Source organism: Chlamydotis macqueenii, chromosome 9 (genome assembly GCF_036417535.1).
Source record: "Chlamydotis macqueenii isolate bChlMac1 chromosome 9, bChlMac1.mat, whole genome shotgun sequence".
NCBI lineage: Eukaryota > Metazoa > Chordata > Aves > Otidiformes > Otididae > Chlamydotis > Chlamydotis macqueenii.
In genome coordinates, this window is record NC_141564.1 from 13,741,347 (window position 1) to 13,760,126 (window position 18,780).

The 18,780-nt window shown below is 41.7% G+C and overlaps 1 protein-coding gene across 12 annotated transcripts in view; it reads right to left on the minus strand.

The window, feature by feature from the left end:
- Nucleotides 1-13,574, minus strand: part of DLG1 (discs large MAGUK scaffold protein 1) — a 151,762-nt gene extending 138,188 nt beyond the window's left edge. For 8 of the 12 annotated variants that reach the window (XM_086754904.1, XM_086754916.1, XM_086754902.1 and 5 more), the window contains exons 1-2: nucleotides 13,271-13,573; nucleotides 12,850-12,981 (exon numbers count right to left, since the gene is read on the minus strand). In XM_086754904.1, coding sequence (XP_086611030.1) covers nucleotides 12,850-12,981; nucleotides 13,271-13,289 — 151 coding nt within the window. In that variant the 5' untranslated portion in view covers nucleotides 13,290-13,573. Of the gene's footprint in view, nucleotides 1-12,849; nucleotides 12,982-13,270 lie in introns of all 12 variants that reach the window. The other 4 variants (XM_086754899.1, XM_086754897.1, XM_086754895.1 and 1 more) reach the window with 2 other exon arrangements.
- Between the last annotated feature and the right edge of the window lie 5,206 nt (nucleotides 13,575-18,780).

The following is an 18,780-nucleotide window of genomic DNA, read 5'->3' on the forward strand; positions in this document are numbered from 1 at the left end:
GTATACTAAAATAGGCTGTGGTTTAAGTTGATTCTATAGCTGCAATCCACAACAACCAAGCCAGGAAGATTACTGCATTATTTATGGGAAGGGGTTATTTGTGCAACTGTTTTGCAATAGAAATCTAGGGCACCAATTCTCAATTCTGCTACTATTCTTTTAAGTCTCTGGCAGTGGAGGTAGCCATTTATTCATACTGCAGAATTACTTGTTTCAAAAAGCACACTACTTCCTATACACTTCCTTCTCCACTTCTCTATGAAGGACACCACAACAGACTTACTATTGAAAGATGTCAGAAATATATACACCACTTAATATTGGGATTAGTTTCTGTTTATCTTGAACTTGCTCCAAATCCACAAAAAAAAAGTTTCTACTAACTGGGTGTCCATATGATAATATCTACTTAAAAAAAAAAGTTTACATTTTTACTATTCAGAATGCCAACATTACATACTCACAAGTACAGGCAAGCAGTCTGTGCACCCTGAACGCATTAAGTATGCAAGGAATGAGTGCTGGCCATTTACATTTTTTAAAGCTAGGAACTCAGGCCATACTAAATCTAACCTAAAAAAATTCTTCTTCTACTCTACTGTTATTTATCAACTCACAAAAATAATTCATTGCATGAACAAAGTTAAATATCTACTGAGGTCACATTAATCTATGGATGTGTTATTAGCATACCTCTAACATCTTCCTAATTTTTACAAATAGCAGGGAGTAAAATACTAAATTTTTGTTACATTCGTGGTTAGAGGCCTTCAAGCTAGATGTGCTTTTTTCATGTCCCAGTCCCTTCCTCCCATATTAATTCCAAGACAGATTATTTCTCAAACTAAGTTACAGACAACTAAGTTAAAGAAAAATAATTCAAAGCAGGTATCACACAACAGTAAAAGAAAACATAGATGGGGAACATATCTAACTAGAGTAGGAACATTAAAAGAGCAGTTGATTGACCTATAAAAAAAAAAAAAAAAAAAAAAAGAGGAGCATAAAGTTTCAGGAAAGCCAAAGTGACAAAAAGCGATGAATGGTAGGCAACACAGCAAATCATCCTGGAATTACATCAGCTTACAAGTAAAAACCACATTAAGTGGCCAAATCAGCAATATGTTTGATGGCAACAAGAATAAAAGTCTAAAGAAAGCAAGTGACAGACCACTAGTTCTGAAAAGGAGGACACTTAAGACACAAAAAACAAAATTATTTTTCTTAACTTGAGAAGCAAAGCAGTGGTAGCAGAGTTGGGTTTTTTTCAGTATTCACTACAGTAGAAGTTGACCAGCTACAAGCAGTTTGCTGGTGTATTATTTTTTTTCGTCCTTCTTGGATTCTCCACTCATCTTAGTTTTGTTCTTTCAACAGGCTCACTCACCAGTAACATGATACACTACAAGCTAAAACTGCTCACTCTTAAAGCAAAAAAGAACAAGTTATCTACTGAATACAAATTGAAACCCAAATCGACTTCACAGGGGAGTTCCAGGTCTACAAAAAAAAAAAAAAAAAAAAAGACAACATAGTAACTGAAAGAAGAGCAGAACTACAGAAGCAAACAAATTCTTACAACATCTCCTAAATTAAGTATATTTGATGGCACTTCAAGAGCCTACATCAATTCTGTCTAGAGGATAAGCCTCCGAGGACAAGGATTCCAACCAGCAACATGACACCATTCCTTCAGATAGATTTCTTCCCTGCTCCTTAGAAATCAGACATAAGGCCTCTGCTTACCATTTCTACTGGTATGTGGAGTGTCTGACACTTTTTGCTCTGTATTCAGAGAGTACACTTGTAATCAGGATAAATTAACATCAGTGCACATTCAAAAAAATCTCATCGTCCAGCCAAGCTCTCCACATACACCTTTCCTGCAGAAAGGAATATGTAATTTTAGTATAGTCAGCCAGCAAAATAAAGCCAAGCAGAATTATTCTCTGCATTCAATTATGGATGAACCTTTTGATACCTATAACTTTGCAAGTCAAAGATGAGATACCCATAATTGCATGTAACCCCAAAAACAAGGTGTTGACACTGCTTGTAACAGGCCACGGGCCTCACGTTAAGCTAATAACCAGGCCTCTGGACTTGCCTTGGCCTGCCTGGAACTCTGTTCTAGCTTGTCCAACTCCAACAGCAATTATCTAAAGACCAGGTGACTTATCTAATTTGTCTAGCTTTTACTTAGCTTTCGACAATTGTGTGATATAACATCTATTTTCATAAATGTGTATATACAAAATATACACAGCTTATACATCAATACATAATATTTAAATGCATAAATTTGCATATACATGTATGTTTATATATTCCACATATATTATAAATATATGTAAAACCAATAGGTGTTAAATCACACAATTGTCCAAAGCTAAGTAAAAGCTATACATAAGTACATGTACACACACAAATTACATATACAAATAAGAGCGTGTGTATTTCTGTAACTAAGAGCTATCATTAACAAGTAGTTATTCTGCAGGGAATGAATTACCTATGACCCTAGAGCCCTAGAATAAAAAGTAGTGTAGAAGAGCAAAGGCCTTGAAAATAAAGGTACAGGAAGATATCAGAGGCCTCAAGGCTATAAACAACTCACCAGCTGCTAATTACTGGTCAAAGGAAACCAACCGCGAGAACCGGGCAAAAACAGTTTGAGGGATAACAGAATAAAGAACAAGAATCCAGCATCATGGAACACACCATATATACAAGAAATGCAGATATAACACGGAACTGCAAACTAACGAAAAAAGAATGAAGCACAGAACATGTTAGCAAACAAAAACAACCTAAGGAAAACACAACAGTGAGGAGGAAGAAACCATCAGCATCGAGCATCTTCATGGGCAGGATTCCCTGTAGCACTCAGTCTCCCGTTCTCCATTCTTTCTGCCCATATTGTAATATGTTTTGGCTTTCTAGCAAGTATTAAGCAACTCACTAATTTTTCACATTATTTTTTTCTTTAAGTTTCTGATATTGGACCTTTAATGTTATAGTATAGAGGGAATCACTAAAATTTCATTGGCATTTACTACTTCTAAAAAGTAGTTTAAAAACAAATTAAAAGCAGTCCTTTGATGATCACAGTAACCTGCTACTTTTAAGCTTTGCAGTTTCACTCTAACTATCTTGACCAAATGTGTGTTATAGGTGGTTTCTCTTAAATAAACGTCAGGAAATTCCACACAAGCTTTACATTTCACGGACTAAAACACGACCACATTTACTACAACAGACTGCACTGGACACTGTGCATGTAAAACAGTGAATGCTGCCCACTACACAAAGTTGTGAACTGCTGCCACAATATACATGAAGTTAGCAACCACTTTTGCATATGCTGTACTAATTGTATCCGCAACAGGAGGATTGAAGATTTTCAGTTTTAATGTCTTTAACAGCTTTGTGCATGAGCAAGAGTTAGTTTAGGAAGTTCATGATTGTTCTCTATTTGCTTATTTTTTATAAACTCTAAATTTATATTTTACATTCTAAAATGCAAAGGGGAAGGGTCACCTCTCTCGATCTGCTGACAATACCTTATCTAATGCAGCCCAGGATACTCCTCGCTGTCTTTGCCTCAATGGCATGCTACTTGCTAGTGTGCAACATGTCCCTTTCTGCAAAACTGCTTTCCAGCTGGGTGGCATACAGCATATACTGGTACATGGGATTGTTCCTCCCCAGCTGCTGGACTTCACACTTCGTGTTGAACTCCATGAGGCTCCTGTCAGTCTCATTTCTCTAGCCTGTTGAGGTCCCTCTGCACAGCAGCATCAACAGGATTTACGTGCTTCAGCTATACAGTTAATTCTGCACTGACATAGACAAGGTATTCCTTTCTGATAGGTTTTCAACAGCAAAACAAACCAATTTCAGTCAATGTTAAAGTCAGCAAGTCAGAAAACCACTACAAACATTCCCACCAACATAGAAACTTTACAGCACAAAGCATTTCAACACCAGCTTTGCTCAGGAGAACCCTTCAGTGCAACCATGCTCCCTCAGGCTTGCAAGCAACCACGGAGCTTATGAATTCTTTCAGAAACTGACTTATTTCAGTGTAGTATTTCACTTGAAGAAGATCCAGCCACATGAGCCATTCCTTTGTCATCTCTCATTGGTCTGCCTCTTCTCAGACATTCACTCATCCAAATACAGCACATGCCAATCCCTGTTTTTTTCAAATACAGATAACTTCATAAACAAATAAGCCTGTTAAGAATTTGACTACCTGTATGTTGCCCAGGAAGAGGCATCATCCCATTACAAATTAAGTCCTTCTCTAATTCTAGGGGAGTGGTGGAGGGGGTGGGAAAGACATCTATCTTAGGGCATCCTGCCAAAGCATATGAAGCACTGAAAACTTAAGTCTTAAAACTACTAGAAAGAACACAAAGGTCAACATGTTATTTCAGTTCAGAGAAATTTGAGATGTTATGGCATCTACCAAATTCTTAGCAGCCCAACATAATGAATGTATAGCCAAAACCTAAGTAGAGTCACTGTCAGAACAGGCAAAAGAGTCTGCCAATGCTATAGACCTTCATTCCTCAGCTGTAAAGCAACTCCGACTAATTCTAAGGAAGTCTCAATCCTCCGTGCTTACTTCATCTGCTATATCAAGCTAAGAATATCCATTTAACTCAAGTAAACCAAGATTTGCAAAATACATGATTAGTGATCAACAAGAAAATACAAACACAAAGGAAAGCTTCACGTCCATTTACCAAGCCAAAGGCCACAGTCAACTACGTGTTCTCTTTGTGTATTCACTGGTTGTGTTGTGTCATGGTGTGTGTGTGTGTCTGGTCAAAAACAAATGTTTGCATTCATACTATTAAAAGTAGAAACCAGCCTCACCACGATCCACAAAAAAGGCCCTTTCAGGTTGGTTGTTTTGAGTTTGGGTTTTTTGGGTTGGTTTTTTTTTTTGTGTTCTTTAAAAATTTAAACCAACTACTGCTGTGCACAATCAAGACTTCCTAAAAATGGAAGTTGCAAGCTGCAGTGCAACTTTCTCACCACACATGTTCTGTTCTAAAGATCCTTAGCTACAAGCTGTAGCATCCAACTACTCATCCTCAGCCCTTCCACTTGTTTCAGTGTGTCCTACCCTTTAAACTTCCCCTCTGCACACAATTCTTTGCTTAACTCAAATTCCAGGAGATACTATTTTCCACTTCTAACACACACACTCCTTAATTTGCACTGAACTGAAATCACCCTTATTTAACCTTGGATCTGGTTGTTGGCTTTTATTCCTCTATCTGCTTTGTACAGTCAGACATGTTCAACTCCTTGCCAGCCTGTCCACTTATGCTTTCCAAGCTGTTCATTCTTGTTTTCCTCTTTGCTCACTCATCACTCCTTCACTACGTCTTCATGTTGTCTCTTTCCTGTTTTCCTTCAGAAACAGAGAGTCTTCTCTATGTTCAGAACTAAGGTAGGAAAAACTTCAAAAATTGAAGTTGTCATCACACAGCCAAAAACTGGCATAACAGTCTGCTGCTGTCCAAACTCTTTTCCATTTAATACCACCTCATGCACACTTAGTCATCAAACTAAGCCTAAAAAACAACCCCATAAAAAATCACCCCCAAAACCAAACTCAAACTAACAATTTAACTCCCCAGTTATCCCCCCTCTACCAATATCTCAACCCCAGCTACAAATCAGCAGCCAGTATAACAATGCACATTTTTCCTTAAAAGGATGTATTTACTACTGTCTTTAGTGGTAACAAAACCCTGTGAGGAACAAAGGAAGTGTTACTATTAAGTGTTATTTGTAGTATGCCCCCTAAATAGTGTCAGGTACAGAACTGAAGAGTTTTCTCTCCAGACAAATGTGTTAAAAAAAAAAAAAATCAAACTATTTTTGGGATGAGTTCACTAAACACTCCAAGCTGAGCTTTCGTACAGGTGCATAGCTCTGCTTAGAGGAGACAGCACAAGCATTGGTTTCCTCTACCAACAGTAAGCCCACAGACTCCAAGGTAATTATCTGACATTGGTGGCAACACAAGGATACTGCTGGTGAAGATGCTGTATGTGGTAACACTTGCACATTGCCTGCAGCCAAATTCTAACACAAATTTCTGAACACAAGACTTAAATTTGCAATGCTTTTACAATTCCTTTAAAAGCTTTCCTTATTGCACCTGTGTTAAGTTGACTTTTTAATTTCAAGCCAAAATAACTCAGGTTTTTTTGAGGATACGGCTGGGAAGATATTCGCACATGACAAGATTCCTATAAAAGCTTTATCAAAGAGCTCTAGAGCCTCCTCTAATTTGGAGAAGGAACATGAAGCTAAGAAGGTTATTCTAGTGTCAGCCCTACACCTTCTGCAGTTTCCTAACATTCATGCAAATTTGGCCTAGCTATGACTCAGGAAACCATCTGTGCAAAGAGACTACCAGTCAGTTGCTAGAGTTCAGTTTCTTCAAAGATTCATTTCACCTGCACCAAAACAAGCACCATCCCTCAAAATACAAGCAATCAAACGCACAGGAGGCACGTGGCATTCCAGCTTCAGAGCTGAAAAAAAAATGTTCTGCCCTTGCTGTTGGGATCACCATGGAAGCAGGCCTAAGATTAAGACTACATATCCTCTCTCATGTTTTTGCCCTTCCTCTACTCTGTACCCAAGCACTGAAGCAAATGTTGAGGGAGATTAGGGGCAAAGTCAGATACACAGCAGCATGGGAGGAGGCAGGCATTAAAACTAGGGAAGACAGGTGAAAGAACACAGTAAAGAAAGTGAAGCAAGAACAGTACAAAAGATAAACTTATCCATAACCTGGAAACCATACCAATTATTCCCAGCTTTTACTTTCTTTTCAGCCCCTGGATGAACAGCAGTTTAGTGACAAAGTTTTCTTGTCAATGGTCCCTTTTAATGGCAACCCTGTGAAGAGAATTATACTGTGATTATAGCACAGCTATTCAATACTGATTACAAAGTCAGTATAATCACTACAAGGATAATCTTTTGCCACAATACTATTCATCTGCATACCAGCAGTTACTCAACTTACACTAGTCTTACTTCCTATTTTAGGCTACCAAAAGCAGCACCTAATCCCCAAAATTCAATACATTGCACTGTCACACGCACACATGTATACAGCACGGAAAACACTTGATAAACCAAGCACACAACAACCCCAAAACTTTCTACGCTACTGAACTGCATTACATACATACAAAACAATAAGTAGCTCTTTAAAGCAAAGGAGCAATGAGATTGCTTCACTCATTACTAGGTTCCTTGACGAGGAAGATGTTAAGTTCTTCCAAAAACCGGGACATTCTGAAGCCACGACAAACTATGTGGCAGAATCACACTAACAGTGACTGAGTTAACACTCCAAGCATCTGGACACCAATTAAAATATTTTATCCTCCCTCCATCTGGATAAAGAAAAATAGATGAGTATGCTCAAGTACTTAACTACCTCTGAAGACACAGCTCTAGGCCAAATGTCTCTGAAAGTGACTAACCTTTGCGTAAGTTTCTGAAGACGACCATAGTAACCATAACTATAGCATACCCTTAGGTAACTTGTCCAAAAAGCACATAACATCTCAAAGTCACAAGAACTATATCCATGGATGTTTCAGTCTCATATATGAGCAAAGATTTTATATTATAGAAGTTGTAATCTGGGGAAAAAGTCCCCAAAATGCAGCAAGGGTAAGACTTCAATGTGAAAGTACCCTATTTAGCATGTGCAACAATTTCCGTAGCATCCAGTATAACAGAAGATCCAATTCTCTCTGAATTTTCCTCTAGTAAAAGAAACAAACAAATATTTACTGACTATCTAACCAGATCCTCAACTTACTGCCAAGAATTTCTGGATTCTTAATATAAATATTATTCAACCGAGTCTGAAAGGACTCATACCAGGGCCACAGTAACACTGAGAAAATGGGAAGCAGTTCACAAAGTAGCCTTCTTCAAGTTAACCAAAGAGCAATCGGACACAATGACACATACCCACAACTAAAATTCTCTCCGAGGCCTGAGCTGATTTGAGAAGTTAACTGTGTCATCATGCCATATGCTGTATCAACTAACTATATCACTGAAATAAAAGCTGATACTGAAGTTTGCCCAAGAGCAAGTACTTTTGGTTTCACTTACAAAGAACAGCTTCTGCTTTAACTGTGTTTGATTTTATTTTAGCCAGCAAGTACAGAAAGTATTTCCACTCTGGATTATTGAGAGGGATCTAAAAGAGCAAGAATGTCTACAGAGATGCCACGCACAGCTCAGGGAACTGGGACCGCATGCCATTTAGCAGGACTGTGGTCAATCCATGCTGAAGGGTACGAACTTGGAGGAGTGCTGACCCAATCCAGTCTACTTCGGTCTAAAATCTAGGGTCGTTTCCCTAATTCACTTCAAAAAGCCAGTGTGAACCAAGCCGAGAAAGATGCAGAGTATGTTTTATATTACCAAAAGTTTCAGCCCCGGACAGACTACTGATAAATTCAAACAAAAAGTTTACCTTAATGCAACCATTGATTTTACAAACATTTCAGAGACAGGATTTCTTTCTCTGGTGTGTAAAAACATATTAACACATTTTAAATATATTCTGTCCAATTCATAAAGCTTGTGAATCCAAACTATGGTTAGAAAACCTTAATGATTACCAGGGTGAAAATGTTCTTTGGTTCAGTAAGGATTACTGAAACCACTGTATTTTTTTCTTCAAGATTTCCCACACTGGATATTTAGTGTTACGAATAGCCAGCGCGTAAGCACCATTCTTGAAGCAGATCTTCATGCAGAAGGACTTCAAGTGAAATATATTAGAATGCTTACACATATAAAATTCCACGCATCCAACCTCCTCTAGTCAAATTTGCCATTTTATACCAAAAAGTATATATGCATAGCTATAAAACAATATATTGGGGGGGGGGGGAAACAAAAAAAAAACAACAGGAAAACCACACCACAACATTTCAGACAAACAAGGCAAGAAACAAGACAAGAAAGGCAGCACAACCAACTCAATGGTCAGGGTACGTAGACACTCTTTTAGAATTCCCTTTTTCTGACATCTGTGCAAATGGAGTTAGTCATTGTTAGGAAAGGGAATATTTTTAAAGTAGGTAACTACTTCAATGTTTCTATCTACAACTAGTAATATTTTTAATTTTAGAAGACTATTTTAATATAGTCAACTGCAGCACACGAGTCATTAAAAATATACTTTAATTACACAAAAAGATTCTGTGCATAAACAGAAGCCTGCTTCACATGTTTTCCCCTCAGAAGTGTTAGACTTATGCCTGCAAGTGTCCCTCCTCTTGTATTTTCAAAAATATAAATACATCATATATCTGTACCTTCTCAAAAAGGTAAAAAAGTGCCTAAATTAGAAGCAGAACTTATCTGCACAATTACTACTTCACTATTTGAACCTAAGTATCAAATTCTTCACCAAAGTGAAATTAAGTCTATCCCATGCCTCTGTAAGTATCTTTCTTTGGTCTCTTAACTTAACTGACTCCCCTTATCAATTATCAGAATATCAATAACAAGCTATTTTAACTACAATCAAGAAATCACAAGATAGAAAAGATATCACACAATTCTGAGACTGTACAGTAGGAAATTTACTTACAACTGACACTATTCTCAAGCTGATTTCAATTACAGGTCATTGGTATCCATTTAATTAAAAGTACTAGGCATCATTATACTTGGCCGAGTTGAAGCAACAGCAATGGGAAATACCACAGTACAGAAGACATAGAAAAGAAAAAAAAAAAAACAAACGGGATTTTTTTTCATAGGCTATTTTAAGGAGGTCACATTTGGTTACCAATTTTGTTACTAATTTGAAGTTCTTACAGTTATTTCACTCAAAATGTAACACTGTTGCAATAATGTCAATTTCATAACACTGGCTATTCACACTGACTACTTACTGCTGTAACTCAAATCATTTAAAGCCATAATTATGTGTTTAAGAACCAGGTCAAGTTTGCAGATTGCAGAACTGAAGTTTTATTGATAGAATTAAAAGGAGAGGACAACATTAAAGAAGGCTCAAATGAGAAAACAATACCATTTATTCTTCAGCATCGAAATGGAAATTCACAAAAAAACCCAAATAACCTTTAATTGCTTCACACCTATCTAAATATACAAAATATTGATAAAATGTGTATTTTTCAGGAATATTTCATTTCCCCCATTATAAACCTAAAGATACAGTTCTGTGCATAAAGCAACATCTATTTTTTTGCTTGAAAGAAGGGCATTTGATTGCCAAGTTAAAAATTATACTAAAAAACATACATGAAGTTGACAGCAGATCCTGGCTGCAGCCTTCACAAACATTCTCACCTATCATGGACAGGCAGGTCTTGGATACAGTGCAGTAACTTTACAGAAAAAGCAGAAAATTAATGGATCAAGTTGTTGGGTTTTTTTTCCCTTTTTTAGTATAATTTAAAAAAAAAAGTCCCAGAAACTAAAAGTAGCACCTTCCTAGAAGAACTATTTATATGAGAAATAAGTCAGTAGTTAAGCTTCAAACTTTTTGTCAGAACAGCATTTGCTATTTAAGTTGGGGACATGCCACAACTCCTCTCAAAAGCATACTTAAAAATTATCCATGAATCAATGTGAAACGCAGTATTCCAGGTAAGCCTAACCTGCAGCACAAGTGAGTACATAATCCATCCTGCTTCCATATCTTCATGGAAAGCAGACAGGCAGGAGCAGACTCAAGGTCTTCCCAATAACCACAGCCATCCTCCAGATAGCACCTTTCCCAGGGAGTTCCCCGCATTCTTCAACCCCGTCATGCTGCAGTCACACCATTAAAACACGTTCCCAAGAAAATAAGAGCTAGGAGCAGCCTGTCACAAACAAGAATTCCCCCAACATATCTCCACAGAAAGGAGCAGGTTAAAGGTGAAAGACTCAAGCTGACAGCATAAATTGCTTGGAAAATACTAGCCTTCTGTGTTATCACTTTTCAGATAGTCAGTTTTGGAACATATGTGTACACTCTGTAACAATCATACAGTGAACCAGTAAATGCAAAGTTAATGCAACACACCCAAGAAGTCTGACACCTATTGTGCACACACAGATAAACTGAACCCAACAAAAAACTAGGGTCATATGGTTGCAACGTACAGTTTCTTACAAGACCAGAAAACAGGCCATGTAGCCCATCGAGGCAACAACACGTTCCCGTTTTTTGCTCTTGCAGAATGAAGCCAGCAGACACGAGGTTGCCTGCTGTTTCAAGTTTACTACTACTAGGTGTAGAGTTATTAAAACAATGAAGATCCATTATGTAGATACCAGCAGAGATTATGTCTTACAGGTTGGAATGTCAAAGGCTAACAGCTGGGTATCTTCTTCAATGAAGGGGAAGAAAGAGTACTGCACAGATCCTCAAAATATTTTAAAAAGCCACACACATACACACAAACAGAATGAGAAAAATTATAGTTAATATTGAAATTTGCCAAGTGAAAATAGAAAGCGTAACTGCAGTACATTAAGCTTCTGATAGAAGACCTCAACACTGTGATCCACCGATGACTGAATCCTATTCATACACGTCCCACAAATATTATGTCTAGTTTTTCATCATGGAGTTGGTTAGCATCAACTGAGTATTGAAGAGAAACGCACAGAGTTCCTCTAAGTAAAAGATTTCTCTACCTAACCTATTATTACAACTACCTTTCACAAACTTACATGATAAAAAAAAGTCACAGCAAGATTACTATCTTCTGAAAACATGCATGATGAAATGTTTCCAGAAGAAAACATGCCACATGCAGCAACGCATGTCTATGTTTTGCCTGTCCCTGTGTTTCCACCACAACATCAATTCAAAGCAGCTGTGGTACTATGAAGATGTACACCTGTATGACACGTGCAGTAAGATAAATAACAAATGTAGCTACAGTGTTTGTTGTTAGTACAATTCAGACACAAGCTACTTTGTTAAAAGACAAGGATGCAGAACTTTACAAGTTTTACTCTTAAAGGTAAACTAACAAAATCCTTTCATTCATTAGCTGTCATAAAGATAGTCACAATCAATCAAGGAGAAACCACACCTCATGGCTTCCCTGCAGTAGTTCCCAAATAAAGCCAGGATTCTGCAAGTTGTATTTCTGCTCAATTTTTCTTCCAAACAGACAAGCAGGAAATCCTAAGTTACACGTAAGCAGTTCAACAAGACTTACGGAAACATTTTAAGTGAAGCTCTACAAGTACCCTAAAGTAAGAACTAGTAGCATTTTCACTACACATGCAACAAACAAAGGAGAAAAGATTACTGTAGTATTCCCTGAAGGATTAGAAGTTTCTTCTCATTTAGTTTAACTTTGCACTTCAGATATACACTTTGCGATGTTTTTAGAGACTCTTCAGCAGGAAGACTTGCCTGAATCCTACTTTAGATTAAAACCATTTGAACTCATTCATTAACCTGTTAAATATGGACTGACCAAAAAAAAAAAAATACTCCTTAGAAATTGTTCAGGTGAATAAAGATAAGTGGAAAAACAGTTTATATAAAGTAATCCACAATAACATGTCACTGAAAAAGAAAAACTGCACCAGTTTGGGCCAGTCAGAAGCCTCAAATAAAGTAAGCGTATGAAACAAGCGAACTGTTGATCTGTAACAGCACGTGTGTTACTATGCAAAACAAAAACACAACCACAAAAGGCACATGGCTTCTAACGTAAGGACTTCTTAACACTGCATAAAGCAAGACCCGACGGGCTTGAGCACGAACTGAGAGAAGCCAGTCTTTACCTATCAAAGCCTGGAAGAGGTTGCTTTGGAAGATGCTGATGACACGCTCTATGGAGTTCCGCAGCTGCCGGTCCTCCGCCTGGCTCAGCTTGGAGCGGTATTCCTCCAGGAGGCGCAGGGCTCGCTGGGTATCTGCAAGCGGAGACCAGAGACACGGCTGACCCCGCCGCCGCAGGTAGGAGCGCGGGGGATGCACACGCCGGGGACGCAACAAGCCTCCGCGCTCGGGACCGCCCCAGCCCGGCCCGGCAGCTTCTTTGTTCGCAGCCGGGAGAGCGCGGGCGGGGACCGTGCCCCTCGGCGGGCTCGCACCGCCCGCAGCCCGGCGCTTCCCGGCAGCCGCCCCTCCTCGCCAGTCCCGCCGCAGCTGTCAGGCAGCGACTCCGGCGGCTGGCGGGGCCCCTCGGCGTGCGGCGCTCACCTTGCTTCCTGACGGGCATGGCGCTGCGGGGCCGCGGCTCCCTCCCGGCGGCCGGGGCTCCGCCTCACAAACTTTGAGCCCGACTCGGGGCGGCGCGGCGGGGGCGGCGGCGCGGCTCCCCCTGCCGGCCGGGCGCGGAGGGAGGGGGGCGGCGGCCGCCCCGCCTGACCGACCGACCCACCGACCGACCCGCAGCCCCGCCGGCCGGCCGGCGAGCGAGCGGCTCCGCTCGGGGCTCCCGCCGGCGCTCGCCGCGGCGCCTCCGCGAGGGACGGGACGGGACAAGCGCGGCGGGGCCGGGCGACGCGGAGCAGCGCGGCGGGGCGGGCCGGGCCGGTGCCGGGGCGGGCAGGGCTGGGGCGCTCGCGCCGCCCGCCGCCTCCCGCTCGCACTGCTCGGAAATTCCAAACTTTCCAGCCAAAATGGCGGCCTGGAGGCTGTGGGGAGCGCGCCCCCCCCCCCACGTGACCGGGCCCGGCGGCCGCCCAATCAGAGCTCGGCTGGGCTCGGGGCCGGTACCTAGTCGGCGGGGCGGGGGGAGGAGGAGGCAAGGTGAGTGCTCGCCGCCTCCCTTAAAGGGGCCGGCGCCTTGGCTCCGCCCAGCCCCGCGCGAGGGCGCGGCGGTCCCCGAGACCCGGCCCGGCCCGGCCGAAGCGGCGCGGCCTCACCGGCGGGAACGGGGCGGTGCCCCCGGCCAACCCCGCCCTCCAGCGTCCCCGGCGCCGATCGCTGCGGGCGTGGGGCGCTCCCCGGCGCGGCGGGGCCCCTCTAACGGCGGCCGGGACAGCCACAGGTGTGCCCCGGGGGCACTTGGCTGCTTCGTTTGTCCGCCTTGAAGCGCCCTTTGCAGTGTGCGGCTGGCAGGAGTAAGTGGGCAAAAGTGGGCTAAACAACGGCGTGGGCACTGGTGCTGTGAGAGTCCCAGGCGCGGAGCAGCTCCTGTGGTGCTGCCGGCCGTAAAAAAAACCGGAGCTGGCGATGTCCCTGTCCCGGGGACAGCCTGGCTGCAGGAGAGCAGGTCACGGGCAGGCAGGGCAGCGCGGCGACCCTGCGGACCTTACCGACACGGCGGGCACCGGCACCCACCTGTTGCTGGTTTTTCCTTCAGTCATCCTGGCGAGGAACAGCGTGAGAAGGAGAGGAAGGGCTTGTTTGAAGAAGGATCGGGAAATAGCTGTGCTGCGGTTAACAGGGGACATAAGGTTAACGTAAGGACATCACGGGAGAAAGCAGGAAAGCCTTGCTTGTTTGAAAATGTAAGAAGTGGCCTGTAGAGGCTGACATCACGGACCGGTCAGAATCATGAAAACTACTTTCTCAAAACTGGCATGGAAGTGGTAAAGCGGTGCCTTCAAAGGCAAGACAAACAGCTTGCTTTTTTGCATCATAGCAAAAAGGAGACAGAGCGTAGAAATTAGTGACTTGGATACAAACACGCACAAGGTAAATCATCTTTGCAGTGTATTGTAGATGCCCATTGAAGGGAGAATGTATATTAAAACTGGTGAATTTAGAGGTAACTCAAATGCTTGTACTAAGAGAGAATGTTACTTATTTCTCGATGAGATGGACAATCAAATCTGAAACACTTAACACCCTGTACAAATGCAGACATGAGAGGCAGAGAGATTTGAAAGTTCAAAGCAAATCCTGCTGATGTCATTTTTTTTTGTTCCAAGTTTGCATCTCCATTTACACTTTTTTTAATTTAGGCACAACTGAAAATGTACAAGAGCTTACCCCAGGTACCCAAAAAGAACCTCCTAGGCCACTCTTGCAAATTTGAAGCCTAAAACTCAGGATTGGACTAGGTTTGGCTACAGCAAAGTCCGAATCTTAAAGAAAACTTACACTGAAACAAATCTAACTCAAATCTAGAAAAGGCCTCTCCTCTCTGTCTCTCTGTCCTGTCCCCCCTCCCCCCCACCATCCCCCTCCCCCCCCCGCCCCAATACTCCCACGTTTTTTACTTAGATTTGCACCAGGAGTTTCTCCTCCTCCCACAGCTACATACTGCAAAATTGTTCACATACCTCATTGAAGAAAACAGAATATACATTTTGTATGCATTGACACACATTTCCCATTCCCTCCTTTCTGGTTGTATTTTCATACTTTCAGAGTTTCGGCACTAACTGGTACCAGTTCATGTAGTTTGAAATGAAAGCATGCTAAGAAGAGACATTGGCAGAAGCTCCCATCATCTGGCCTCATCAGTTTTCACTGTTTACAACAGCAATAAACGTACTCTAAAGGGGCCATAGTCCTCTTGATGTCAGAGGAATATATATACAGAAGGAGAGGAAGAACAGCCTAAATTTAGCTAGCAAAAAGGAGACATCTGCAGCACTTAGGTTGGTTTTGCTGACTGACAAAAATGTACCATTACAAAGCAAAAGAAAATATTTTTTTTGCAATTAAAGGAACCCCCATAAAGAAACTACTTTTTCATACACAGGATTTGATGTTTCCAAGGCTTTTTTATTTTAAATAAGAGATTATCTCATTACATATGGTCATTGTGCTGGGGATAGAGAAATAATCCCATATATAACACCCTGAGACAGCTTTTCTCACTTGTTACTAGTGCTCCAGGAAAAAAAAAAGGAAACATCAAAGAGGGGGTCAGGATGACGGATCACCAAGCCAGGAAGCAATTAGGTGAGCCTTATTGTACCTCAGAGAGTGGTGTTGGTTCCTAGCACTTCTGTTTCAGTTCTAGGAGAGTATTTGTTGATTGAAAATGGTTGAACCAGAATGCAGAGTATTAAAGTTCAGTATATACACTGTTTTTGAAATTCCAGTGCATATAGAATTCCCATGAATGGAAAATGGCATTTTTACTAGCACATTGCAGTAAGAGTCCCTGTTGCAAAACTGCCCTGTATTACACATCATCCTTTTTGGGCTCCGGTTTTCAGGAAATTGGGTAGTTCCCTTGGAGGCAGGGGGAAACTGTGTGAACCAGAGCATCACTTACACCACGGCTTAAGCAGTGTCATTTAAATCAAATCATTATAGGCAGCATACAGAAAGGCTTGTACTTAAATTGTGACTGATGTGGTCAGCGTACAAGTCAGCATTATGCTGCGCTCAACGCGTCCTGGCTGTGCTCCAGCATGACCCTTAGCGCAGGAACTCCAGAACAATTTACCAAGAAGCAGCCTGCTGCCGTTGTAGCCCTCTCAGCCCCAGAAATGGCTGAGGATGGTCCCCTCTCCCCACCTTCAGATCTCACTGTTAAAATCCCCTCTTTTGTGACCACTGCCAGCAGCCTGCATGGGACCCTCTGCCTGGGACCAGACCTCTAGCAGGGGCAGGCAGTGTCCTACAGCACGTGTATTGCTCTGCCTGTTGAAGGACATGGTGCTTGGGGGGGACATGCGATACGAGAGCAGGAAGGCTTTGGCAGCAAGGAGGCCAGCGCAGCACAAGCATGCTGCCCAGATGTGTAGAAACTTGTATAAGAGCCACCTGATCCTCACCCGTGCCATTTGTGCACATGAGGAAAAGCAGGCCCTGTACGAGAGGCCAATAAACCCAGTTTACAAACCCCTAGTTAAACAAAGGCAATGCTTTCCCATTTTGATAAACTGTGCCAGAGCTTGTTGGCAGCTGCCTGCTCTGAAAATGATCACAGTAGTGATCCCTGCCAGGGATTTACACCTGAGCGCACACCAGCTCCCACCCGCTCAAGGCAGGCCAGCTGCTAGCTGCCACTTTGAAAATGGCTCTTTCTGCTCTAGAAACATCACCTGTATGGCTGGAACCCCACCGTGGGGAACAGGAATGCTCTCAGGCTGCTTATGTCTTGCAGCCGTCGCGCTTTGGCCACAGGCAGGGCAACATGACGTGGAGGGGTCTGACTTCGTTCCAGCTACCTGTTGGACCCCTTAAGTACCACTGGAACAGGCTGACAACCAGGTGGACTGCTCAAAAATGGCAACGTAAGTAGATGTTCTGCGGCTGGCACCCCACACAGTAACTAGAGAGGTATGGTGAACTCAGAACAGGAGACTTCAAGAAGCACTCACTAGATCCACACATAACACACCAATCAACACAGCAACCACCATTTGAAAACCAAGACGCAAAGGACAGCAGACATCACCACATTGCAAGAGTTTACAGTTACCAATACAACCAAAAATGTACAATAGTAACGAGCTCAGACAAACTCCGTTACAGCAGAAGGTGGGGGAGACAAACTCAGTCAATACTAGTACATGTTTTCATATTCATTTTAAGTTGAACAGCAGTGTATAAGGTGGCATATTGCTAGAATTGATAATATTAGCTTCAGCAAAAAGAACTGCTGCCTGTTGAAGAGTAATGAGTAAAACTACAAAGTTTTTAATATTGGGCTTAGTAATAAAAGAAAACACAAGAACAAGAAAATGTATCCTTTCTATCTTATGTTTGTCATCTGTTTAATGCCCAGAGTCACCAAATAGCACACAGAGCCAATGATTTCCCTTTTTCACACAGAACTGGGAATTGTTACTCATAAAAGGATCTCTGACAGCTGCAGAAAAGCTTTCACTTCACTTCCCCTGCAAGCTCAGTGCAATGCTTCACAGCTAACTGGGGAAGCAATGAAGCTAATGAAGCCTAATTTCCCCTGGCTAATAAGGAATGAAGCCCAAGTGAAGTTAGCTTGTTCATTATGCCTCCACTTATTTGGATTCTCTGATGTCTGATAAGATTGGATCATGTGCCACAGCCTTACTTTCCAGGAGCTATCTTTTCAGGAGAGTGCCTTGTCTGTATCATCTGTAATTTTGTGGGTTATAAGAGATGCAAACAACTTCTTATAGAAGCATTCTGCTTGAATGAAAGCACAGCATGGTAGTATATGCCTTTTTTCTGCAGGAGCTACTACATATAGCTAATTTTCATGAGGCTACTAAAGATTAAAGCTACTCTTCATTATATTGTGCAGTTACTGTGTCACACAACTCAACGAGTCACGTGCCCATCATATATACTGTTAACAGTCAAAATACCAGCTCGTTTTTTTCCACCATCTTCATTCTTGTGGGTAAAATAAGTTGCTGCCTATCATACACAGAAGAATCCAATCTTATTCCAGTTTTTAAAATCTAAGTTTTATTAAAAATCACAGTTTAGCTTATTTAATTAAGCCTACTCAATAGAATTCTTATGGGATCTTCTTACACATCTCCGATTGTTTGATTTTAATCTTTCATATACAGAGAAGACAGTTTCCCCAGTAATATAAGCTTCATATTTTTAGTTTGTGAACTTTATATCCAGTGTTTGTGTTCACAACTGAAACTTGTCTGAGGTTAATTTGATCTTGATCAGAATACAAGGATGCCTTTATTCTTAGGGTTAGAGAGTCCAGCTGAGTATGACTCGTAGATTAGCATGTTCCTGTTTACAGGGAGAGCAAGAGAGAACTGGTCTTTTTTGTTAATCTAAAAAAAAATATATTTTTTTTTTTTCTTCCTATCATTGTGCAGTTTTGTGTGCTCTGAAGTTGTTTG